The sequence below is a fragment of the Hermetia illucens genome, chromosome 2, assembly GCF_905115235.1.
Source record: "Hermetia illucens chromosome 2, iHerIll2.2.curated.20191125, whole genome shotgun sequence".
Classification (NCBI taxonomy): Eukaryota; Metazoa; Arthropoda; class Insecta; order Diptera; family Stratiomyidae; genus Hermetia; species Hermetia illucens.
In genome coordinates, this window is record NC_051850.1 from 64,135,575 (window position 1) to 64,163,305 (window position 27,731).

At 41.4% G+C, this 27,731-nt stretch overlaps 1 protein-coding gene across 1 annotated transcript; it reads left to right on the forward strand.

Annotated features, from left to right (window-relative positions):
- The first annotated feature begins 714 nt into the window (after nt 1–714).
- On the forward strand, nt 715–27,731 carry LOC119650399 (protein TANC2). Its single transcript, XM_038053178.1, has 9 exons — nt 715–1,738; nt 6,180–6,347; nt 6,401–6,510; nt 6,568–6,805; nt 6,880–7,089; nt 11,225–11,281; nt 24,294–24,386; nt 24,439–27,386; nt 27,447–27,731. Exons 1-9 carry the CDS (start codon nt 994–996, stop codon nt 27,702–27,704), a joined length of 4,827 nt encoding a protein of 1,608 aa, XP_037909106.1. The 5' UTR covers nt 715–993; the 3' UTR covers nt 27,705–27,731.

Sequence of the window (27,731 nt, forward strand, 5' to 3'; positions counted from 1 at the left end):
GTAAATCAACAAACTTTCCCAACTCAATTTATTCAAATCAAATAATCCATTCTTCAAGAGATTGTTGCGGAAGAAAAACAATAGTTCGATGAACGGATCGTGCCACAACAGCAGCAATACTTTTGTTATGATTGGTTCCTCTTAGTAAATACTCCCTGGAGCGCGCATATGTGGATTCAAGGATTGATTTCACACCACACAAACGAGCAACATAAACAATTTTTTTCAACTCATTACCACTTCTGGACGATTCTTATAAGATTGAGTAAATGCAGCTGCGTTTCCTAGCGTACCATCCCGTCCCCTGAAACCTAGCAACGACTACCACGGAGTTAAACAATTTCAATTGGAGTATAAGAGTTTTGCAGGAAGGTGCTCATCCCCATCTCTAAAGGGAAGATGTAGAAAATGTGCGTTTACAACGTGGTTGCCACTTCTACCTAAACTCCCGGAATATGCAATCTAAAATTAGATCAGATAAATGCGACTCTATGTTGACATCAAGATGTTAATGCACGATCTAGACAGCTCCTAGGGAACGTGCTAGTGTGCATCACACATGTCGGGGATGTCTTCTTGTGAAGCGGACAAAGATGAAATATTGTACCGTAGGACATGATTCGGAGTTTTCGTTGTTCAGTGAATTGATAAAGAAAGAAATTCATCCAAAATAGTGCTAAATTTGCAAAAGAAAGTGCCGAAGTATAAATTCAATTAGTTTGTGTGGTCGCGAAAACATGGAAGTGTGTTAAAAATACGAGGAATATTGGAAATATGCCATTCCCTTCAGTTCCCTTGAGAGGTGTTCATTGCCCTCTTCAAAGTGGAGTTCCTAAATTAAGTTGCGTGTCTTACGTGATTTTGGTGCACTAGTGAAAGAATTTCAAGGATGGTTGCGCTCTAATTATGAAATCTGGGAAATAGTGAATAATAACGTTGGAATTGATAATTTAGATTTCGTGTACAGTTCGTGAACAATTTGAAGTTTTCACCATGAACCATCACAACATAGATCAATTACTTCTCACATCAACGACCTCCCCAGATGCATCAAACTTAAACGATTCAGGACCTTCGTCCCTGAACTCTGTCTCGTGCTTGGAGCAATCGGTATCTCCTATCTTCGATATCGCAACTAATTCCGAATATGGAAATGGTTACTACGGCTTTCGGACGCGTCATCTATCATGCATAGAAGAGAATGAGTCAGACTCGTTCAATTCCTTAGCATCGGATTTTATTGAAGAGCCAACTGATCAATTTAGCACCAATGAAGCGGAAAAACCTCAGTGGGGGAGCGAAGACTTCAACTATGTGGAATCTATGAACGACTCGTGTAACTCAGGATTATATCAAAGCTTCAAAAACAACGTCGACAACCAGAACCCACTTGGGCTAGAATACGCTACTGCAGTCTTGGAAGTGAAGAGCGGCAGCTGTTCGCCATACAGAGAATTTGCAAACGGACTAATGTGCAAATATCCAGATGTTATGACGAACTCCTGCTACGGCGCATTGAATCAATCTTTTAAATCAGATGCAACTAGGCTACCGAAAGCTGAACCGATATATGCAGTGATCGACAAAGAAATTCAACAAAAAAACCAAATGAAAAAAATTATGGAATCCAGTTGTTCTAGTACACAAGCAAATGGGACAGCCGGCAATTCGGATGAGCTTCGCACATCAATACGAGAGGATACCGGTAGGAGCGTTTATGCAGATTGCACTGAAATCGGTAGGTTTTAATATTCACATCACATTTATTTATCTACTTATTGGAAGAACACGACAAACACATTCGATCGATAACGGAGGTAATGATTCCAGTAACTTCACAATCCGTTTTACAGCTGTTATCCTGGGAAAACTGCTATCGATTGCTATGCTATTGAATGGAAATATTAATGTGTAAAGAAAGATTCTCAAAAATTAAAAGTTATCTTGATAACTAAGAACTATTCTGTGAAGTAACGCGTTGATCCGTTCAACTGGAAATTTTATAAAGACCCAAGCAGAGTCATATGCTTTTGTGTCCAGTTAGACATGGGGTTCGTTTTTATCCCAGGTAGAGGTGATATACATAGGGGTACCCTTTCTGACGTTTCTGAACCTACACACTTCATAATATCTGAAGCTGAAAGAGTGTCAAGTTCAAGAGATAGCACAATGGGCCTACTGAAAGCCTGAATGCTGGAACTACGGTTCTGTTTTAAAAAAAAAAATTGTATATTACTAGCTACTTACAATAAACCTTAAGGGGGTCATCCCGTGTGTCGGATCTACGGAATCAATTTTTTTTGGTATCAATTGTATCTAGATATAATATAGAACATATGGGCAAAGTGATTTTTTAATATTCGGAGTCGTTCGGAAATTATAGTGTTAAACACGTGATAAGTCACATGCCAAATTTATGGCGATCGCCGTAATAAAGCTCGTCTTTATTGGTCCGAATGACATTCGAATGACTTTGCTAAAAGGACAAAAATTGAAACCAAGGCTGTACATGTGTTTCTTCAAGAAACTACAGGTGTATGGATTAGGTATAGCAGATTAATGGTCAGTTGATGTTTTATGGCTAAAAATCACATTCTGCTTTTTAAATGCGTTTTTCTCGAAACTGGATCTTGAAAATCGGCTGCAACCATAGCCCAAAATCTATCCAATGAAATTCTTTGAAATTTTCAGGAATTATTCAGAACAGATTTCTACGGTCCGCAAACTAGGATAATTGCGATTCAGTCAGTAGTTTTTTTATTCATTGAAGAAACCGTGAAAAAACACCAAAATTCACAAAAATAAGTTTAACACGGCACCACAAATTTGGCTTTTAATATCTTTTAATAATCCTAGTTTGCGGACTGTAGTTAAGTCTGTACGTTAAAATGCCGTTTATTTTTATCTTTAAGATGATTGCCGCGCCCTCTAGCGCGGCAGCAGAAAAACACCTTTTTTTGGAGATAGGTCTATAAATTGCTCTGTATTTCAATAACGAACTATGCGATCGGGCTGGAAAAATTACTATGGACGCCCAAGATATTAATAAATCTAAATTCGTATTTGTATCTTTATCCAGTTCTTCTTACATGACTTGTTAATTTTTTATAAATATTATAACGATCGGTTGATGTTCTGCGCTTAGTTCGACGCATTTGTCGGCCATCTTGGGAAAATGGCTTCCACTGCATGGGGTAGCTAGCAATGCAATTGTCGACCCTCTCTAATGTGTGAGCTATCCACTTCCACTTCGCCCTTCCGAACACAGTGCGTACGAATAACAGACGAGTACAATAACCATGTTTTTGTATGAAATAGTATCAAGCCAGAGTCCTCCGATATACGTCGTAGGCAAATGTTCATGTAGGCTTTGAGGTATAACAATTTAGAAAGAACACCAGGTATTGGGATAACTGCATTTCCAGATTTTAGACAGGACAGCGAAAGCGGGTGTTTTGAGCAATATTCAGTTCGGTGCCACCGTTCGCAGAAATAACGTTTGCTGGATATGCAAATTGATCGACGCCTGTGATAAGCAGGAAACACAACAGCTGAATGACTGCGTGTGTAGGCAGTGAGAGAGCTGTCAAATGAAGTTCATTACACGGACTAGTATGAGGTAATATACAACAAGTCCAATGCGCAATGCGGAACGCAAAAAAGTTCGGAAAATTGTACTTTTGCGATGCGTGACACATAATAGTTTGTTGATACTTCATGTCATTTACAATATGGCGGCGGATTTCGTTTTCGGCTATTACTTTTGAATTTAATTAATTTGAATTTGTTTTGAGAACAACGGAAGGCATTATTTGCATTGCAAGTGCTAATTATTAATATCACTTCATTGAATTTTAGCCGGAGTTATGTGCACTGTTAGTAGCATTTAATTGATTATTTTCTATAATAAAAAAAATATGCACGCAAGTCGATTGTCCGCGCACAAAATCACGGCATTGCACATAATCTTCAAGTTTATGCAAATAGTTTATGCATCTTCCTGCATTTTATGTTATGAAATTCATACAATTAAATACCACTAGGAGTGCACATACCTCCGGCTTAAATTGAATTTTTATGAATGTTAGCGATGGGACTAATGCAAGTGACAATATTAATTAGCACTTGCAAAGCAAATAGTGCCTTCCACAGTTCTCAAATCGAATGCGCACTCCGCCCGTATCTTAATTGCTATACTCTGCCCATTAATGCAGATAAGGAAAGTGCGATGACCTGTCAGACTGAAAATCTTGGTTTTGTTGGCGTTTATCTTCAGTTAAACTCCACTCGTCAAGGTCCATGACTCGCTGTGAGAGCAAACAAATAATCGAGGTGTTTGAGGGAAAATGTCATCGTACATTGAACTCCTCCACGTCTTCCAGATAGGGAAGCATCACTTCCTGTTTGTGCTGTCGAAAGCTTTCTCACAACCGATGCAGAACAGATGAGGCAGATCTAAACCTCGCACACCGTCCGAAAATGATACATGGTTTTATTATGATTAATTTAAGAGGATTCTGAGCGGAAAACCACCCGCTCTTTGTCGATCAAGCGTTCAAGATGTCTGATGATATTTGAAGCGTTCAAGGATTACTTCAGTTATTATCTTTCCAATGGCAGGGAGCATGCAGATACCCGTCCAACTGTCATAATCAACACGTGTGCACCTTTCTTCTACACTTTGGGAAAGGTCTCCAATTCCCAAGATTTCGATATGAGTGACATATAACTCTGCGGACAGACCGTCAGACCCAGCGGCTTTACTCTGTTTGAGTGCATTGGTGGCCGAAATGATCTTCTGTTTGATGGAAAAATCCGTATCCGCATATTACGGTGACTAGCTATTTCATCTACAAGAGTATTTAATAATTCTTTGAAGGGTATATTTGTATCTTCGTATCTATGGTTACGAAGGCAATGTATCTTACTCTTACTTACTTACATTTTTTTCTCCTTTTATACGAATCGTTGCATGAACAGTCTACTGATTGGCTCTTCACTTGCGTTACTTACATCCTCGAAATGTTAACATCTGCCCCATTTATTTCACAAGAACCCTCCCTCCCAAGAACCTAATTTCCTCATCCTTCACTAACTACAACAATGTTCTGACGGACAGGAACGTAGCAGGGACTTTAACAGAACAAACAGTCGTGACCACGTACTCCAGGACTGGAGTTATATATACCTCAATGATCAGCGCATGTTGAAAATACTAGTAACAGGGCTTCATGGTTAATGATTAATTATCCGGACGGATTACTCAACTCTGATAGCTAACTTTTTCGTTATAATCATCGTGTCATCAGAGTCAAGGAAACGCTAGAGGGCCCTTTCAAAATCAGTCCGTAGATATGTAGGATGTGAATATAATGACCCCAGCATTGCGAATCGATACCTTGCTCGACGGAACTACCTAGTTTAGTCTCTGAGCTAACAATGACCTGCGCTTTCTCAATCAATCAATTATCTCTTCGAAGAGCTCCACTATAAAGACCAAATTGATTTCTGCTTTGACATTGAACTTAGGATCAATTAATTGCAGGTAAGATGTCCATTTCAGTCCATTAGTTTGAAATTGGACAAGAAATTTAACGATTTATTTATCGAGGAAGACTTTCGTATGGTTGCCACATGTACACTGCCAATTCCGCTTGTCGAAGCAAGCGTCTTATGCTTTCGCATAATGCATTCGCAGTGGCCGTTACCAAAAGAACCCCACACGCTCACTCCTTTTTCAAGTTTATGCTCATGTCCTTTTTGAAGCATAGTAGTGTATGATAGTACTAAAAATTTTGGCATATTTTGTTCTTAAAATAGTTATCGTTCCGATGCTTGTAGTTCTTCTAAATAAAAATAAAACTAGGTAGCTTTCTCCTACTACAATATATTTTAATAGTTAGTAAATACGTATTTCGAGAGCTACTTACCCTCTTCCTCAGTACTTAAGCTACACTGGTGGCAATGAGATTTGCATCGTGATTTGACGTCGGATACCAGTCGACTCAGCTGTGAATGAGTACCTGAGTCAAATCAGGGTAATAATCTCGGGCGAGCGCGTTGCTGACCACTCCCAAAATATGGTGCTTTCAAAATATATATAAAAGAAAAAATCGATTTCTGGAAACCAAAGCAACTCAGTTGTGCCTATGTAGTTATAGTAATATCATTATTTCCAGATATCTCGCAACATTATGAAATTCCTCAAGCAGTAACAAGCACATGTCCAAGCTGTCACCTGCAATTCGATAAGGACAAAAGGAGAAAACTGATAGATTCATGTGGCCACGAACGATGTTACTCTTGCATGTTTGAGAGTGGAAAATGTCCTTTTTGCATAACAAACGGTAAAATAACTTTCCTGGTTTTATTCGAAACATAATGAAAGTATATATTTCAGGTCATAGTACAATTGAGCCAATAATTAATCCTCCAGATAGTAAAGCAGACATGTTTCGATCGCATGAATCCTCTCGACTCTATGAATCTGTTAGATATTCTTCACCAGAGGTAAGAATATTGTATATATTATTGGATTAGACATGTATTGATACCCAAACATTATAGCAACAGAAAAACGAATTCACTAAAATCGGAACTGAAGCAAGCCTTCAAGCAATGCCGATCGCGGACAACGAACAACCAACTGATCCTAATTCTTCTCCAAAAAGGACGTCACAACATAGCACACCATCCACAACTCCCCGGAAGAAGAACTTTACAGCAAAAGGTCTTCGAAGAACTTTCGGCGGTCACCGTAGAACATCCTCACAAGGCTCTGTCGAAGTGCCTACATCGTTAAGTGGTAGGTTCACTTTTACCTTAACCTCTAAATCTCCACCACCTTATTTCACTTATTATTGGAAATTCAATTTCTAGATTGCTCTGTGATGGATTCATCATTCCATTCTGACTCTGTTATTACTAAACCAAATAAACATGCGGCCCATCATTATAATACTGGTAAATCGAATGGGATTCACTTTTCCAGGGCAGCGTACGCTGGCCATTTATCGTCCTTTGTGTTCGGTAAAATAAAGTCGTTGTGGAACGCACAGTCGAACAACGCTGGATTGAACCAATTGGCAGGTATTTGATAGAAACTACTATATATGGGCTATCCAACATTTTCACTTTGGCCGCTTAGTTTATGAGCCTTTAGATACAGTTCTCAATATTATTTTTAAGATTAAGAAGCGAACCTTCTCTTTGTATTACATTCATCGAGTCTTTCGAATTGTGGGAAACGAAATTTAGATTTTGTTTGGCATGCTTCACTTACTATCCTAATCTTTCTGGATGACTTAGGGGTTAGAGCACTAGGCCGACACAATGGAAGAAGGTGGTCCAAATCTCACTGATGGCAGGGAGATTTTTTATCGTGACTGAAAGTCGAATACTTGTCATATCAGCTGTGAGTTAAATACGAGTAAAGCGCATCCAACGCGGACCGTGCATAGCAAAGTATTCATACGATCCAACAGTTAGCGTGTCCAGTAGCTAAAGTGCCAGACACAAAAGAATGTTTCCATTACAAATTTCAGGAAAAACAATCTTGGTTATCAATGCACTCATGCGGTACGGTACGCTCTTCCCGAGGAACTGTTCTATGCAATCTCTGCAAAGTTACAACTTCAATACCCCGAAATCCTGAGAATCTGCATTTTTTCTTGGGGAATAGAATACTTACGTTAATAGGATAATTAGACAATTAAGACGATATAATTTCGAAAATATCTATATAAATTCAAAATTAAACAATTTCAACAATTTGATGTTGGTTCCCGAAATACGGAATTTGTCTTTTCTACTAAACACGTTTCAGCCAATAAAGGAAGTGCTCTACAGAACCTGTTTAATTTTAAGTTCTACGTTGAACTTCACGAGCGTATGCTAACATACTGCCGATATTTAAACCAGTTCGTTTTCTTTAATGTCAGTTTATTAAGTCAGAGATTTGAGAGTGAAGATTCGAAAATAATAGCAAAGCTGTTGATAATTCGGAGATTAGATCGAAGCAAGACCTTGCATAAAATTAACTAGGAGATACGTTCAGGATAAATCAAAGTCAACTAAATTCTGTATTTTGTGACGATCTAATGGCTGGTATGCTAGGTAAGATGACGTTGAGCTCACTGTACTTTGCTATATCTGCAAACCAGGGTCGTAGAGAGAAAATCCGGACCTGCGGTGAAAATTTTGCATCCCCGGATTATCCCGATAGCTTGTCTGTAATTCGAATCTCCTAAAAAAATTCCGGACCTGATGTGAACTTCCTCCACCTCCTCTCCTCAGACCTAAGCAACCGAAAAGTATCCCAAATACCTCTTCCGTACGGCTTTGTCCTCGACTGTGCCAAATAGCAGAAGCTGCTTATAATTGAACGTTACGCCTATCATCACTATCATATATTAGATAACTTAAAAGATTCCAACAGTACTGATGAGTATTACTTCCGCAAGTTTGTCTTCACAAGAGGACAACCAGCCAGTCCATAAGATGTTTTGTGTCTACAACGTATACCATCTTTGGCGTTATTCACTACCGTCACATGTTAAAGAATGGACTTATCGTTGTATGTGATGTTCTACCATAGTGGGCACAATGCAGGCACCTTTGGAACAGCCGCGGACACAATGTACATTTTGAGTGTATCATCAGTTCCATGCCAAAGCTAGGAATAGCTGCCGTTAAAAGCCACAAAGTAACTCAAAACTTCAGTCGTCGTCAAACTCTTCCCATTTTGGCTTTCATATTTGATGAATCCCTCACATAAATATATTTTCAGTCATGCAAATAACAAATTTTATGGCTCCAATAGTCACGGAAATGAGACTTCCAAACTGAAAAACTACCCAGCACTTCTTTATAGTACTTAGAACAATAAAAGTTTGGTGGGGAGGTGGGAACCGTGAATGCGGTGAGTTACATCATTCTTTGTGGAATTTAAGATGAGTCTCCATACATGCAAACGCCAAATATAGTAGTCATGTATGGTATCAAATGAAGAGTTTTAATTAATACTTTCCAATTTTGGGGTTTTGACAATTAATGCAAAAGGGGGGAGGCGGGACGGGAAAATGGTCGCTTCTTTTACGGACCCATTTTCAGAACCTACCCATCCGAAAAATCCAATAGAAAAACACGACGCTGCCACTATACGGTGCGTAGACTCCGAAATACCCTCCATACCGATGTCTGTTCAAATGAAGTTAATGATAGCACAAATTACTATAATTGTTAGTAAATGACTGACCCCACTTAGTTTCATCTTAGCATCATAAAATTTGCAATAGTAGAGGCTATGATAAAAAGCATATTCCTAAGTTTGGTGAAAATCGCATTATTACTAAGAAAGTTATAGGAGGTCAAGGTTGTCATTTGAATACAACTTCTATGAATGTCAGTTTCACGTTAAAGTGAATATTTTGACATAATATATGAATATATATCAAATGGAACAAATGTCGACTAAAATATTTTTATGTAACACAAAACGTTTCACAACTGGAGCGTCCTGCCTCCGGTTCCCAACTTGTTATTTCCTTCTTATTACGTCTTATCTATCCCACTATGAGCAACTAGCAGCTCATTATTTCAGCAAAAGATGGATTTTCTGTTGGAAAATATGCAATATCTCCACACTGCGTCCCATTTTGTTCTGCAGAGAATTCTCTCTGCAAAAGTTGGACGGCTATCACTTTCGCCAACCAGCTAGGCACTTCGACGAAACCTAACAATGAACTGTACTTTTTGTTTTCGCATCCTGTCAAACTTGGAGGTGCGTGCCAGTTATACATATATGTCAATGATCAATATATCACTACAAACCCTAAGGCACTTCAGAAAATAATGTAGCATTCTGGATATTTGGAGGTCGTATCACACTGCTTCGCAATTTGAACCTTGTTCCCACAACTTTTAGATTTAATGGACCAATCAATAATCTTTTGCATTATTCTGCGAAGTTTGTGTCCTTCTATATTGAAAAATATATATGCAATTTTATTAGTGTATATTGCGGGCTGTATCTGGATAGCTGGTTAGAGCACAAGGCTGTCATACGGAAGGTCACGGTTCAAATCTCATTGGTGACAGTGGAATTTGTATCGTGATTAGACGTCGGATACCAGTCGACTCAGCTGTGAATGAGTACCTGAGTCAAATCAGGATAATAATCTCGGGCGAGCGCAATGCTGACCACATTGCCTCCTACATTGTACTGTAATGTACCGTTACGGTCTTGAAAGAAGTGCTCTAACACACTTCCAGGCCCTGATTCAAAATGGATTGTTGCGCCAACGATTATTATTATATTCCGGGCTCCGAGAAAATTCCGAGCCCGGTGGGGATCACTTCCTTTACGCCCGTATCTAGTCAGGCCTGCTATTAACAAATTCTCTCCTCTATGTGTAGCTAATGTGGAACCTCAGTAGGTGTGCTTTGCATTGTAGTATCTGGCTGCAATGAATCTGAAGGAGATGGTGAATCTCGGAGGTAACATATTGCAAAGATCACAACTATAGCATCCCATTTCATAGTCACCGTCAGAATGTTTTATATCCTGGATTTCATGTCTCGTTTTTTGAAATGGTATTTCTCCGTCAGATGGATTTCGGATAGAAAATGTAGATTGGTCTCATTGTCAGTGAGAAAGTTTAGCACTTCGATTGACGCGATCGCGAGTACCAACACTATTTAGAGCATAAAATCGGCAATATCTACAGTTCCTGTGTGGTTTCTGTCATAGTTGCTACATTTCTTGGAAACTGTTGCATATAATCCACACAGTGGTATTGTGCAAGGACTTGAATACCGAAACTCCTAATAGTTAATGCATTGGAAATTGTCTTTCCTTTTGTGCGATTCTTCAACGACTATTCTTCTATGGAAAAGAACTTTAAAATTGTTCTCTAACAGAGATCTCACCTCTGGTTCTATTCTGTTAATGACGACGCTTAATCAACGGCTTCTTTTTAGTTGGATAGAAAGGAAATTTTTCCGGATTGTTCCAAATTTTTAACTATTTTCCGATAGTCAGTTACCTTATAAATTTGCAATTTTTTGTCATATACGTTACCTCTTCGCAAAACATCAAACATCTTAAGTCCCATCAGACACATTTTGGAAGTAACTTCACGTATTAGCATTACAGAAATAAATGTTTTTTCAAGAAATTAATAATTACTGAATGTATATAATCTAACTTTCTTTGTAATTTTAGATGTTAAAGTCGAAACTAAGGATGAGAATCTTCTATCCAAATCTGAAACTACAAAGGGTAAGTGTTTTCATTATCCACTCTCATTGAACTAGTTTTAAACAACCCCCCCAAATAAGGATATATATTTTTTTTAACCTATTTTCAACATAAAAAGATCTTTCCCGGTTTTTATGGAACTGTTTTTAGATAACACTAGCTAAAAATGCTACGGTGATGAATCCATATTCTTTCTTAGGCACCTCTTGTCTTTTCTTCTTTTCGTTCTAGCTTTTCAAGCAGCTCTTCATTTGTAATTTCATCTTCAATTTATTTTCATCTCTCCGAAAATATATTTAAACTCAGTTCATAAGAACTAAACTTAACTGGTGCTACACCAGCAGCTACAGCGGCAACCAATATTTCAGCCTAGCCCTTATGTACGCCAGGAATGACTTATTTTTTTGAAAAATATGCAGATATTTTAGGAATCTCTTTACTTTTTACAACATAAAATACGGAATAATATTAACTTCAAGCACCAATTACCATACTGACGTTGTGATTGAGGCAGCGTTCTCAAGTGACACTTTCGAAAATCCAATTTTCGTTAGAGGTGTTGAGATGCGGTCTGTGTGTCCCTTTTCGTGCAGCGAGTGGCGCCATTCCGTTGAATTTAAAGGGGGCCTCCCCATACATGTGAAACGGGAGTGGGAGTTTCAATTTTTTTCACAGAATGTGGTCGTCTAGGGTATCAAATAAAAGCGCTCGATTAGCACTTTCCGAAACTGATCTTATTTCTGATATAGGGTGAAACATCTCCCCTATGTTTTATTGCTGAAAATTATGAGCCAAATTTACCGAAAAACCCTCCTTAAGTTTATCCCAGGAGTATAAAATTTGCCATCAGCATAGGCGATAATATAGGATATAATTCTGAAAAGTTTGAAGGCAATCTATCTATTCTTGACAAAGTCATAGAAAGTTAAAATCTCGCATTTCAAGTAAATTTATTGTACCCTAAGATGTGTATGGTGTCATCATCATATAAAGTGAAGTTATATGAACGACGGGGTGCATGGGGACGTTTTAGTTTTCTTTTTTTGGCTTTTAGTTATTTGCATATCACTGCAATTACTCGAGGTAAACATGTGTATGTATATGTATGTGTAATAAAGCAGTAGTAACCAATATAATAGAGATGTGTGTACCTGGTTACCAGGGGCTTTTGATTTACGTATGTGCTTTTGTGCAAGAGTAAAGTGGAAGTGCATGAAGATGCGTTAGATCAATTTATTAACGAGGTAATAGACAATGTTTGTTCATTTAAGATGAACACACATTTCTAACGAACAAATAGACGGATTTGTTTCCCCTTTTTAAAAAAAATGTGGAGTGTTGTTGTCGGTCCGGCAACAATTTAGCCCCTTATTATGAATAACAAATATTTTAAATTATTTTTTTTAATCGAAAAAACAGTTAAAACGGCTCTTGCGAATTATCCATGCACCTTTCTTTGGAAGGTTTCTCTTCGTGTATGGATAGCTCAGTGGTTAAAACACTAGGCCTTCACACGAATGGTCGCGGTTCAAATGGGATTTGTATCGTGACTTGACGGCAGGTACCAGTCGACTCAGCTGTGAATGAGAACCTGAGTCAAATCACGAGCGAGCACAATATTGACCACAATGCCTCCTACAAGGTACTGTAATCTTGTAGTGTGCCGTTGCGGTCTTGAATGCGGTGCTCTAACACACTTCAAGGCCCTGATCAAATTGAATTGTCGCTCCAACGATTATTATTATTATAGGGACGTGGCAAAAATGTTACTATTTTTTGTACTTAAACTTAAAAAAAACATTGAAAAATATTACATTCATCTCTCATAGTAAAAATCCAATAAAGCGCGTGGAAAAAGGCAGTCACCCCGTTAACCTGTCAAACTGGGACTAAAAAATCATTTTATGTTTTCCCTGCTTTTCTTAAAGTGTAAGATCGGAATAATTGTTTGCAAAAGCTCGTAAGCGGAAAACACAATTACGATGCTTGTGGAATGCGGACGAGAGAAGCTGCGGACCGCACGCAGTTTCAATGAACAATAAAGATTTCAGGTCGGCAAAGTTCGCTCCATGTTGGCAAGGTTCGTTCTGATGACAGATTACGCCATTTGAGTTGTTTTTGGCTGCTACTTTTGAATGTAATTAATTTGAATGAATTCGTTTTGAGAACTGCAGAAGGTATTATTTGCGCCACAAGTACTAATTATCAATGTCACTTGCATTAGTTCCGCCACTCCCATTCATAAAAATTGAATTTAAGCCGGAGGTATGTGCACTCTTAGTGGCATTTAATTGTATAAATGTCATAACATAAAATATGCACGCAAGTTCATTTGCCGCGCATAAAATCACACATTGCGCACAGGACTTGTTGTATATTGCTTCATACAAGTCCTTGTAATGAACTTCATTTGACAGCTCTCTTAGTCCGCATGGGGGCAGTCATTCCGCTGTTGTGTTTCATGCTGGATGAAGTAGCATTCCACAAATAGCGTCCTTTACAATCGACCCATCAATAATTGTCCCAATTCCAAAATCGAATGCACCCTCTGTATATGTTTCCCAGTGCTGGCCAGGTAATGTTACTCTGGAGCAGCGTAACATATGTCCAAAATCAATAGGCCTCTCTCATGATATAATCATGTACGACCTTATATATCCAAGGCTCAGGGGTACAGATCGTCTGTCGCCAAATTCCATACGGACTGTCTCCATCGTCTGCTAAAATTCCTGTGAAATGTAATTTTCTTGCTGAGCAAACGACCCACTCGCTAAACAACCAGCCCGAGAATATTGATGAGCACTAAGCCGAAATCAAAAGTGTCTTTGTCTCTGCTGCGGATTAAATTGTCGTCACGTCTCAAAAGGACGTTACAAGATCTGCCTGAGTGCGGGAATGTGGAAACGGATCGTTACCGTGGAATAGTACATGAAGTTCAACGTAGTGTTCACCATCGCAAAAGGAATTCCACCATTTCGCTGGAGCGGAAGCAAAAGGTCCCGCAAATAACAACAATTTCGCTACCGTTTACCGCATTACAAAAGACCTTGCTAGTGATTCTATGCCTCTCGACTATCCTGTCAGAGACGTTGATAAGCAGCCAAGGAGGTGGAAAAAGCACTTCGATTCTAAATCGTAGAACAACCCGTCTCCTCTTGTAGATGATATAACAAGTTACCGTAATATACGGATGCGAAGTATTCCCCCAAACAGAAGTAAATTATCACTCAAAAGAAGTAAGGACACCGGTCTTGACGACTTCCCTGCGGAAATTTTGGAGTAGCTCCTGCATTCTTGCAGAGTTATTACTTCCACTCATTTGTTAATATTGGAAATCTGAGATCTTTCCGATTCCGAAGGGCAACCTTCTTGAGCACGACAATTGCATGCTTCCTGCTGTCACGAAGATATTAGCTAAAATCATCATCCTTGAACGCATCAAGGAGCACTTCGGAGCTTGCTCGGCAAGGGGGGTTGGTTTCCCTTTTGGATCCTCATCATCATCATCATCATCAACGGCGCAACAACCGGTATCCAGTCTAGGCTTACCTTAATAAGGAACTCCAGACATCCCGGTTTTGCGCCGAGGTCCACTAATTCGATAACCCTAAAAGCTGTCTTGCGTCCTGACCTACGCCATCGCTCCCTTAGGCAGGGTCTGCCTCGTCTTCTTTTTCTACCATAGATATTGCCCTTATAGACTTTCCGGGCTGGATCATCCTCATCCATACGGATTAAGTGACCCGCCCACCGTAACCTCTTGAGCCGGATTTTATCCACAACCGGACGGTCATGGTATCGCTCATAGATTTCGTCGTTATGTAGGCTACGGAATCGTCCATCCTCATGTAGGGAGCCAAAAATTCTTCGGAGGATTCTTCTCTCGAACGCGGCCAAGAGTTCGCAATTCTTCTTGCTAAGAACCCAGGTCTCCGAGGAATACATGAGGACTGGCAAGATCATTGTCTTGTACAGTTAGAGCGTTGACCCTATGGTGAGACGTTTCGAGCGAAACAGTTTTTGTAAGCTGAAATAGGCTCTGTTGGCTGACAACAACTGTGCGCGGATTTCATCATCGTAGCTGTTATCGGTTGTGATTTTCGACCCTACATAGGAGAAATTTTGGATCCTCCTATACCGAAATCATTAACACATTTGGATCATTGTGGACCAATAAACGAAGTTTAGAACACAGGTCAATCTGCGTTGAGAAAATGTTGCTTCGTATTCTATGGAAAGTCACCACCACTGTCACTCAAAAGTTCCAAGCTTTCATCAATTCATGTCTGTGTCATATTATTGGGGCGACAATAATTACTGACTAAATTATTCGGGGTAAGTAGTCCATGTGTGGCGGACGGGCAATAATTCCAATTCCAATACCATGCCCTGTTAGCTATCACTGCTCTATAGGTTTCTATCCAGGAGATTGCTTAAACAAATTCCTTTTGCTCCCACGAATCACTTTCGATAACTTTCTCTGACAAATTTTATATATCTCCTTTTCTGTGCTTTAACCTATTCATCGCTCGCGCGCTGGTAACTTCTTGCAGATATTTAGCAAGCAGTAACCTGATCTGTTCATTCCACTAGAGTATCGGTAGTAATTATTATATGCAGCAACTTGTTAACCCTTTGCCAAAATTTTCCTTTCGCCTTAGCTGCCGGCACAGAACTTCCTTTCAATACATTGAAAATGTTTCGTGCGAATCTTTAGGCATGATCACTACTTAATTACTCTTAGCTTTTAGGGAATCGTTTCGGTTATTTCATTGAATGGATACCTTCCAGTCGCCCAAATTACTTACTTTTCACTTTTTACCTTGATCCACATCTCGTTGGCTTTTCCGCTGTATATTTTGCCATTATATGTTACGTCCAAATCAATCTCACAGATGGACTCATCTAGAAGGTCGTATAGGGCGTCACAGTGGTTGAGTTTTATCTGAATAAACCTCGTTTGCTCCTTCCCCTTGTATCTCTCCTAGACAGCATGTATTTCTTGTCATATGCGACGTGTAGCCTTTCACCTAAGGTTACATCCTCGCATAGTATGCCCTCAAGGCCTTGTTTGCAATTCTTTGCCAGGTTCCCTCTTCCCCACAACATCTGCATCAGTTTATCAAATTTATTGTACTACTTTATGTCCCTCCTCCACGTACCTAAAATAGCTAGTGGGAGGTCCTGCAGACGATCTGTTCGATCTTAATATTGTATGTTTCCAACAACTTGTTTGCTCATACAGTTGACATGCTATGGATGGCCGTCTGCATATCACCGTACGCATTTCGCAAATTCTATATTGCATTGATACTCCCATTTGCAATTTGAAATTGCCAAACTAGTTTTCTCCACTTTTTAAGGTTTTGTGTAAACACAAAACTTTATTAAAATCGGTTTACCGTCTGTCTGTCTGTCTGTCTTTTTTTTTTTTTTTTTTTTTTTTTTTTTTTTTTTTTTTTTGAGGAGGTGGAAATCTTCAAAAGACACTGGTCTGGACACACCAGCGTGTGGGATTTTTACCCACTAAAACCACCCCCGACTCCCTCCCTGCCCCGCGGCACCACCGTAAGGTATGACATCACGGGGCGGAGTCAGCTCACTCTAGCTTAATCCCATTTCTTCTATACGCGGCGCACGTGACCGCGCTTTTCTGCTTTCCTCTGCCTTTCGCAACTTATCTTGAATCGATGCGATCATGGAGTTGACCGCATCCCAATTCTCTTGATGTGCTAGCATTTTCGGCACCAGATTTTCTGGTACCAGCACCTCTCCTAGAGTCTCCTCTAGGTTCCTCCTTTCTTCCACAAATCTCGGACAGTGAAAGAATACATGCTCTGGGTCCTCTGGGACTCCATCGCAATTTGGACAGTCGGGTGAGGTCTCCAATTTAAACCTGTGAAGGTATTGGAGATATCCTCCATGTCCCGTGAGAAACTGGGTGAGATTATAATTAACCTCACCGTGTCGTCTCTCCAACCACTCCCTGATGGCAGGAATGAGCCTGTGAGTCCACCGACCCTTTCCCGAGCATTCCCACCGCTCTTGCCATCTATTTATGGATCTCTCCCTCTCAGCCTTTTTCGTCTGCAATAAGGGAGAGATTGGCTTCGCATGGTATATATTCGCCATCTCATCTGCCAAGATGTCAATGGGCATCATTCCAGAGATGACGAATGCTGCATCATCTGAGACAGTCCTGAAGGCAGAGCATACCCTCAGGGCTGTCCTCCTGTAGACTGCATTCAGTTTGCTAGTGTTAACTGACATCCGCAATGCCTCGCTCCAAACTGGGGTCGCATAGAGCATAATTGAGGTCACCACCCTGGCTATAAGCAACCTAGAGGTATGCCGTGGCCCTCCCACGTTCGGCATCATCCTGGCCAGGGCCATACTGGCAGTGGATGATTTATCGCAAACATACTGTACGTGTTGCTTATAGCTGAGCTTCCTGTCTATCACCACCCCCAAGTATTTGATGGCCGGCTTGGAAGTGATGATATGATTCCCGACTCTAACACAGGCGTAATTTCTCTTCCGGCGCTTCGTGATGAGGACCGCTTCCGTTTTTTCCTCCGCAAGCGTCAGACCAGAGCTCTCTAACCAGCATTTGACAGCACTGCTTGCCTCGCTTGAGTATAACTCAGCATCTTCGAGATGCTTTGCGACAACAACCAGTGCAATGTCGTCAGCGTAACCCACCACTGTGGCTTCCTCCGGAAGGGGAAGATTAAGTACATCGTTGTACATGATGTTCCACAGTAGTGGGCCCAATACGGAGCCCTGCGGGACACCCGCGGAAACGACGTACTCCTGCGGTCCGTCATCAGTGTCGTACCAGAGTCTCCTTTCAGTTAAATAACTATCGACAATTGCGGCGAGGTAGGCGGGAATACCAACCTTCGCTAGGGATTTCCGGATTAGATTCCAATTGGCCGAATTGAATGCATTTTTCACGTCCAGGGTTACTACCACGCAATATTTGCTGGTACTACCCTTTCCGTGGATTGCATCTTCGGCCAAGCCAGTAACCAATTTGATGGCATCAATGGTTGATCTGGCTTTACGGAATCCATACTGCCGATGTGAAAGGCCGCCTTGGCTCTCAACTACTGGGAGTAATCTATTATAGATTACCCGCTCTAGCATTTTCCCCACCGTGTCCAAAAGACATATGGGTCGGTATGAGGATGGTTCACCTGGTGGTTTACCAGGCTTAGGCAGAAGCACCAACTTCTGCCGCTTCCATACCGCTGGAAATATTCCCTCGGACATGCACGCTTCGAACAACTCAGCAAACATGTCCGGCCTGGATTTCACGGCAAGCTTAAGGGCCTTATTCGGTACTCCGTCCAGACCCGGTGCTTTATTGTCTCCTATTCTGCCGCAGATCTCGAGGAGCTCGTCTCTGGTGACTGGCGGGATTGCCGTCACATTCAGAGGTGGTTGGAATGTGTCGGTGTTCTCCTCTTGCTGGGGGAATAACCCCTGGATGATTTTCAACAAGAGGGCGGGGCACGTGATCTGCGGAGACGAACGGCCTCTAAATCGTCCCATCACGATTCCATAAGCTCTTCCTCACGGATTTACGTCCGCTTCTGAGCAGAGCTCCCTAAAGCATTTCCTCTTGCTTCGCTGGATGGCGAGCTTGAGGGTTTTGCGGGCTGCCTTGTAGGCGCACTCTTTCTGCCCTTGATCTACTCTACCTACCGCCCTCTGAGCCGCTCTTCTCGCTCGGTGGCAGGCTGATCGAAGGCCGGTCAGTTCATCATTCCACCAGTAGTTTGGTCTTCTACGGGGGAATGCGCACCTCCTAGGCATGGACGCATCACATGCTTTGGCGATGCATTGAGCCAGATGGACAGCTCTTTCCGTAGAGGCGCCTGCTATATCAGGTTGATCCAACCACACCTCTAAGAAGCTCTGCTCATCCAAAGATTTTGCAGACCAGCCTGAAATCTTTTTCGGTTTCGGGCATGATAGCTCTTTGCCCTGAGGTTCGACACATGTCTCAAAGAAAACTGCCTGGTGATCGCTGTGGGTGTAGCGTTCACTGACGCACCAGGACATACCACGCGCCAGCGAAGGGCTGACAAAGGTCAGGTCTACAACCGAGCCTGATCCCCCTTTCTGGAAGGTGTTTACAGCACCTTCGTTAGCCAAAACTATGTCCATCTGCGCAAAAGCTTCTAATAAACTGCGCCCCCTAGCATTTGATTCCCTACTACCCCACTCTAGGGCCCAAGCATTGAAATCACCAGCAATCACCTTTGGACTTCGTCCCTTCGCGTCGAGAACAAGATTATCAAGCATTTGCTCGAATTCAGACAGTGTCAAACTTGGCGGGGCGTAGCAGCTGTAAACATATACACCACTTATTTTCGCCCACACGAAGCCACTGCCTGCCTGACTTGCAGTACATTGTATGGCCTGTCGACCGCAAGCCCATATCGCCGCTCCACCAGTCGAATCTTTGACCCATATCCCACCGTGACGGTGTCTATACGGTTCGCTTATGATGGCGATTTCCATCTCAGATTCGAACGTGGCCTGCTCAAGTAAATCCTGAGCGACCCTGCAATGATTCAGGTTTATTTGAATAAACCTCATTTTCTCATTGCAGTGAGCGCCTTCCTAAATTCTGGACATTTACCACTCCCCGCAATATGCCGGTTATCCTGTCCCTCTTTTACTTCGCACAATAGGCACTTGGGGTCCCTATTGCACTCTCTGGCAATATGGCCTTTCTCCCCACACCTTCTGCATCGATCGGATCGATCAATGCTGCTGAGGCATTTAAAGCACCTCTTCAGTGAAATTTGTTCCCTCAAACGGCAGACAACCCATCCAATCCGAACCCTTCCGGCAGCCAATAACATCTGTGCTGCCTCCGCTGGTACTCGTATTGTGGCTGTTTGAGTACCACCATAGGCTTTTCGTAAGCCCACAATAGACTCCTCGGTGAGTTCTTTCAACTTGAATTGCTCCTTCAGAGCAATACAAATTTCTTCTTTCGATGTTACTTCATCGAGATCCTTACATTGAAGGTAGATCTCATGTTTTTGGGCACGCACTGCGGCATTCTCCCCAAGTGAGTTTTTCACTTGAGTGCGAAAGTCATCCGTTTTGCCCACGCTGGATCTTTTCAGCTCGAACATGAGATCCCCTTTCTGGGTTCTTCGGATTCGGTTTACATTTCCGCTCAGATCTTTTAGGCCGGGATCCGCTTTGACCTTTTTGAGTATCTCCGCGTAGGACAGATTGCCCTTACTGGAGATAACAATTACATCTGGACGAGTTCGCACTTTTGCCTTTCGTTCCGCTTTTTTGTTGGTAACTTTAGTCCATCCATCGTTTTCGCTGGTCTTAGGCTTCGCAACGCTGGTCGAGTTTCCTAGATTCGCTGTACGGTTTCCTCCTTCTGACCTGTTGGTGTTGGTTTTCCGGATGTCCTGTCCGCCTTTTTTTCTCTTAGGCGCCTGCTGATTACTTAAAGGATCCCCCTCTTTTTCACGTACTCGCTTATTTCGCTGGGATTCGATGGTAGTACGGTTAGGCGTCACTTGGGTCGCTTGTGATACTGTTGGCACAGCGTGGTTCGGCGTGTTCTTATCGTTCTTTTCCTCCATCTGTGATCTATTATAGAGAACTCTAATAGCCCTCACCATATTCTTTATGGCTTGGTGCACGTTGTGCTTGTCCTTGATAAACTCGGACAGCTCAACTATTTTTGCCCCAAGCTGGGTGAAGGGTAATTCCTCCAGATCAGGACTCTGTTCCCTATAAGTCCCGGCAGGGTTACCCCTTTTACACGGTCCTTCACTTTTGGCGTTTGTTGACCTTGCCTGTACTTTGTCCTTCATCGTCTTTGGCATTGGTGGAGATCTCAAAGTTGATGAGCTTCTTTTGAATGGATCTCTTCCTTGTTCCTGGAGCACCTCCTGCTGTCGAACATCTTGAACATGTGCGGTGGGTGTTGTCACGGTTTTTGTTGTCCAAAAAGCTGCTTTTAGTTCATCTTTGTTTGGTCTTGTTATTGGTGTTCTCGGTAAAGTCGTACTTCGCTTGAATACTTCCTTCTCCAGATCTAAATCACTTGTAGCATTATATGCCAAGGTGGCCAAGTTGTCCACCACCGAGGCACTGCGGTCGAGGGATATCGACGACCGGGAGCCCGCTTGCTCACTCCCAAAAGCCGCCGGTACTGGGGTTCCGAGTCCCTGTCTGTCTGTCTGTCCGTCTGTCTGTCTGTCTGTCTGTCCGTCACACGCATTTTTCTCGGAAACGGTTATAGCGATTGACACCAAATTTGGTACAAAGGTGGGAACTGTGAACGCTCACGCATACAGTGAGTTACATCATTTTACGTTGAATTTAAGGGGGGGTCCCCATACATGCAAAAGGGGGGTGTAAATTTTTTTTTCATCAAATATAGTCATGTGGTATCAAATTAAAGGTCTCGGTTAGTACTTTACGAAGCCGGTCTTAGTTTTGACATTTGTTAGAAAGGTGGGGAGTGCGGAGGGTTGAAAGTGACCATTCCTTTAAGGGGGCCATTCTCAGAAACGACTAAACCGAAAAATCTGAAAAAAATTAGTAGGCTGCCACTATATGGTGCCTGGGCTCCGAAATACCTTCCATACTGATATCTGTACAAATAAAGTTAATAATAGTATATTACCATAATTTTTAGTAATTGGCTGCAAAACCCCCCTTAAGTTCATGTTAGCAACATGAAATTTCGCAATAATATAGGGTATAACATAGAGCATGATCCCACCAAGTTTGGTCGAAATACCACTATTACTAACAAAGTTGTAATACGTCAAAGTTGTCACTTCCTTGTAAATTCAAGACTATGAATGTCAATGTCATCCGAAAGTGGATATTCTCACATAATATATGCATATATTACGTGCTACGTACAAAGAAATACACAAAACCTTTCGTACCTGAAGCGTCCAGCTTCCGGTTTCCCGACTTGTTTAAGAATTGAGAATGCTAAATCGAACCAAATGGAGAGCAACTTGTTCCCACTCTTTATGGGCCACGGACTCCTCCTTCTGAGTTTAACACCCTAGGTTCAAAAAGTAAAAGAGAGACGAACACGGCTACGTTTTCGTACCAGGGCAGAGGCCACTCATCAGACGCTTCTTCACCTCTGTCCGGGAAGCCGCGTGACCGAAGCAGCTCACAGATATTATATGGTCCGGAACAGTCAAAAAGTGTTCTGCTGGGTTCTTATAGAGTTATTTCTGCAGCAAGGCATGAAACAATATTTCACCGTCCTCCTTAGCATTTCACAACTTTCCTTAGCATTAATTTTGACAGATTTATATTTTTATGAGTAACTGCCAGTTGCCGGACTACTGGTTTCTTGGCTTGAGGTGTGACGTCACACAACATGGTGCGGACTTTTCAGTCTGTTTGAATTTGGTTGAAATTTATAATGCTGATAATTTTCACAGTGTTTCGAGAGTTTTGTTAGATTGCACCATTGAAGTAATTTCCGTCATTAGTGAAAATAAGAAGGGGAGTCTATTAATAATAATAATCGTTGGCGCAGCAATTCCATATTGGATCAAGGCCTTGAAGTGTGTTAGACCACTTCATTTAAGACCATAACGGTACACTACAGTACATTGTAAGAGGCAATGTTGTCAGCATTGCACTCGCCTGAGATTATTTCCCGGATTTTACCCAGGTACTCATTCACAACTGAGTCGACTGGTATCCGACATCCAGTCACGATTACAAATCCCTCTGCCACCAGTGAGATTTGAACCGCGGGGGTCTATTGCTGTCACTAATACTCGTAGTCTCTCATTCATGAACATGGAGCGTATCATACTGCGGTGCCATGATCCATAACATTGTGCCCCAAATTCAAAGGCAGGCTCATGGGTCACAACCGAGGCAATTGCCAGCTTGTCGCCCAAAATTTTCTATACCTCCAGTCGTGATTTCCGCTCTTTCAACTGTCCACTTACCAAATAGCAGCGATACGTCCCTTCTGCACAGCTTGACTGTGTATCTCCCTAATTTAAGACGTATTAACTCCACGCTGTCCGAATAGATGAGTGGTTAGAGCACAAGGCTGTCGTACGGAAGATCGCGATTTAAATTTCACTGGTGGCACTGGTGTTTGTATCGTGACGCGGATAACAGTCGACTCAGCTGTGAATGAGTACCTGAGTCAAATCAGGGTGATAATTTCGGGCGAGTGCAATGCTCACCACATTGCCTACTACAGGTTATCCTGTAGTGTACTATTACGGTCTTGAAGGAAGTGCTTTAACACACTTCAAGGCCGTGATCCAATATGGATTGTCGCGCCAACGATTATTATTATTATTAATCCCACTAGACCGCAGTTGTCCCATTTTGGGATTGCAGTAAGCGAGGGTGTTAGATGCCAAGGTTTGCAGAAAATGTTCGCCTCAACTGACGTGTCACAGCATTACCTGCCAATAGGAAATAAAAGATAAGTAACCCATCGACACGTACGGGTGGGAAGTTTGTTTGTATAACGATGGAATTGATTACTGTGCCAGTTTGTGTAAGCAACTGATACGCCTGGGAAGTAATTACTTCCAACCAGCACCAACAACTTCTAGGCGGCATCTTTTCAATCTCTCTAGAACCCTGCTTAGGTGAAGTTCATTTATTGGCACAAAATTACTTCATAACACTTTAACCGTTACCGTTACTCAAATTAAGTTGTAATTAAACTCTAATTAACTCAATAGTGGCTGGAAGAAACAAGTGAAAGGCCAGCGAAACACAACGCAACTCACTGCATGCATAAGGATTCACAGTTCCAATATCTCTCAAAAAAATTCAGAACAGGTATAACCGTTGTCAATAAATCGTGTGTGGCAGACGGACAAATAGACGGAACATCTGACGGACGGATAGATGCACTGACAGACAGTAAACCTCCTCATCCCTACGCCGAAGATTGATCATTGATAATGCGAAATATGATATCAATTCCTAGAAAAAAAAACTAATGAAAGATTTTTCTTTCCAGCTACCCCTAACGTGGAAAATTCGAAAAATACATCAAACTGCGATAAGACTTCGAAGAAGCCAAATCAGAAAATTTCCCAACGATTTTCGACGAGTAAACTTTTTACCTACCCATCTTAAATTTATTCCATCAATTCTCTTTATAGATCTACGAACCATCAAAGATTGGTCAGCGCGGAAAATTCCCAAACCATTACTCCAAGATTCAACTAATGAAAAAGAAGACTCCATTCAAGAATCAACGTACAATTCCATGAAAAGTGCTCTTCAATATCTTGCACTTAAACCACTGTTTTTCGAAGTTCCACTGCAAGAGCCGGACCCTCCGTTTGTTGGAAGGCAATGGATCATTAGAGACATGTCGAACATTTTAACTACAGATATGCCAGGTGTACTCATTACTGGGAAGTCTGGAAGTGGAAAAACATCACTAATATTACAGCTCGTGGACTATTCTTGTTTCGGACGGAAAAAAGGATCACAACAAGCTGAGAGTGGAGGAATATATTGTCAAATTAATGTTAGTCACGACCGGATCAAATCCTTGGCGTCACAGGTCGTGGCCTACCACTTTTGTCAAATGGAAAACAGAAGCACGTGCTTGGTGCCAGATTTCGTTCATTCTCTCGCCGCCCAACTTTGCCAGGCGCCTCAACTCGTAGCATATCGAGAATATTTGTTGAACGAGGCTGATTTACAAAATATTTTAAGCATTAGTGAGTGTGTAGCCAATCCAGAGCAAGTAATGCTAAAAGGTATATTAGAACCCTTGGCCTTTCTGAAAACATCAGGAAAAATTAACGTTAAACAATGTTTGCTGCTTATTGATGCTCTGTGCGAAGCCGAATCTCACCAGCCTGACTATGGGTTTACAATTTCTTCGTTCCTTATTAAAATGGTGAGCCATTTTCCCCCGTGGTTTAAGGTTGTAGCAACAATTCGAAGTCAGGTACTAGACGCAGTCAAGGGGCTTCCATACATGAGACTATCATTGGACAACTGGGAATCTAATGAGAACGTGCAGAAAGACATTAACGAGTACATATTGCAACGTATAAAGCATAGTTTGGGTGCAGATAATGGTTTGCCACTAGGCCAGGATACGTTTTCCAATGAAGCATTCTTCGAACAACTAACTTACACAGCAAAAGGGTCCTTCCTGCACGCAAAATTAACGTTGGACCTAGTAGAAAAAGGCCAGCTTATTATAAGATCACCCAATTTGAAGGCTTTACCTACATCTTTGTCTCAGCTATTCTTATTAAACTTCAATTCTCGCTTTCCGACTAACTCCAGCTACGAAAAAGTATCACCGATTTTAAGTGTCTGCTTGGCTGCCTTGTCTCCTTTAACTCTGAGTGAGATCTATTACTCTATAGTTGCACTAAATGTACATGATCCTCTTGATTGGAATGAGTTTATGCAACGATTTAGGCTTCTTGAAGACCTTTTAGTCAAAAGAATAGATAATACCTATATGTTTTTTCATCCTTCATTCAGAGAATGGCTAAAATGTCGCGCAAATGAGGAACCAACTAAATTTTTAGTTGATTTTCGGAAGGGCCATTATGCAATTGCTTTCCGTTTGTCACGACTTCAAGCCCCTCTTGATACCGAACAGACACTAGAGCTAGCGTACCATATAATAAAAGCCCGCGTGTATCGTTGCCTGCAACCGGCCCAGCATACCTTGCGCGATATTCAAGCATACTGGGTGGCTTCTGTTTCGAACTCCGTATCAAATGCGTTTTCGGCCCTGCGAAATGTTTATAATCCTGATATCAAGGTTTGTAAATTGTTACTTCTCGCTGGTGCAAATCCAAATATACCTACAGATTTTTTGAAAAGATCGCCTATTTTATGCATAGCCGCTTATGAAGGCATGACTTCTCTGGTAAGCGTGCTGTTGGAGTTTGGAGCTGATGTAGAGAAGCAAAACACCGAGGGGCATACCCCTCTTATTCTTGCTTCTATGCGAGGGCATACCGATATCGCACGGTTATTAGTCGCAGGTAATAGTTCTCTGGGCAAATGCGACAATAACAAACAATGCGCCCTGGTACACGCAGCCAAATGTGGCCAAAGTAATGTTCTGCATTATCTGCTTAAATGTGATTGGAAATCAGAAACAACCAAAAAAGGACATTCGACTTTCCAAGAAGCTGTAACGCAATCTCTTCTAGAAGTAGCAACCCAGAAGTCTTTGGATATCATAGAAGAGTTACTTGATGCTTCAGAAATCTGCATAGATGCATGTGATCCTTTGACTGGCGACACTGCTTTGATGAAAGCTGCAAAGCTAGGCCACTCAGAAACAGTTTCACTGCTCCTGTTCAAAGGGGCTGAAATTGACAAAAGAAATAAGGAATACCAATCCGCAATTATATTGGCTGCCCGGGCAGGTCATAGCAATGTTGTTGAAATTTTACTAGAACGACAGTCAAACGTCAATCAATTCGAAGTCGATACTAGAAAAACACCTTTAATCATAGCAGCAGAGGAGGGTCATCTCAATGTTGTAAAAAATCTTATTGAAAATGGCGCACAAGTAGAACACAAAGATATTAATGGATTGACTGCTTTATCGTGGGCATGCCTTCAAGGGCGTTATCATGTGGCAAAATATCTTTTGGAAAAAGGAGCCCAAGTCGAAACAAACGACGATTTCAAAAGGACCCCACTGGATTTTGCTTCCTATCAAGGTTCGTTACGTCTCATTCAATTACTTCTGAATAATGGAGCAGTAGTAGAACGGATGGATAAAAATGGAGTATCTCCGCTGGATCGTGCTGTTGCTTGTCGGAATATTCCAGTCTTACAAATTTTCCTGAAGTCAGGGGCACTTTTAAGGCCCACAACATGGACACTTGCCGAAGAAGCGCCAGAAATGTTCCTTCTTTTCTTGAATAACGTTGTAAGGGATGGAAATTCACTGTTAAAAAGACATCTTCTTCCTGAAGCCTCGCAAAAATTTCGATTAGCTCTAAACAAAATATCAACCATAGAACATAGCAGTACTTCAAATCCGGAAGTAATCACACAATTATTATATAATTTACTCCTTAGTTTGGCCAGATGTCAACGAAAAATGAATGTAAGTATTAAAGGTTGCCTGGTGGGACTGTCCTCTAAACACATTTTTTACCGATCGTAGGACGTGCAGGATGCAATTAAACTAGCCACTCGGGCAATTGGGCTTATTCCAGTGAAGTACGAAGGTTATTATGTTCGGGCGAGAATTTACTTTGTCCTTGGTGATTACGAGGCTGCCTTTAAGGATATCAACGCTGCACTCGAGAAAGCAGAAAATGTTTCTCTCTATATAAAAGACATACTCGAAAGAACTAAATCAGATATCGAAAATAGATTGAGAGCCAGACACTCAATAATAAAGGAAACCACCGATTTATAAGAGATGTAAAATTTGAGTTAGCGCTAA

Bases quoted from the DNA above. Each gene is read 5' to 3' on its own strand.
- LOC119650399 (XM_038053178.1), top strand. From the start codon at position 994: ATGAACCATCACAACATAGATCAATTACTTCTCACATCAACGACCTCC. The intron at 6,348-6,400 runs GTAAAATAACTT...TATATATTTCAG, and splicing joins TCCTTTTTGCATAACAAACG to GTCATAGTACAATTGAGCCA. The intron at 7,090-11,224 runs GTATTTGATAGA...TTGTAATTTTAG, and splicing joins TGGATTGAACCAATTGGCAG to ATGTTAAAGTCGAAACTAAG.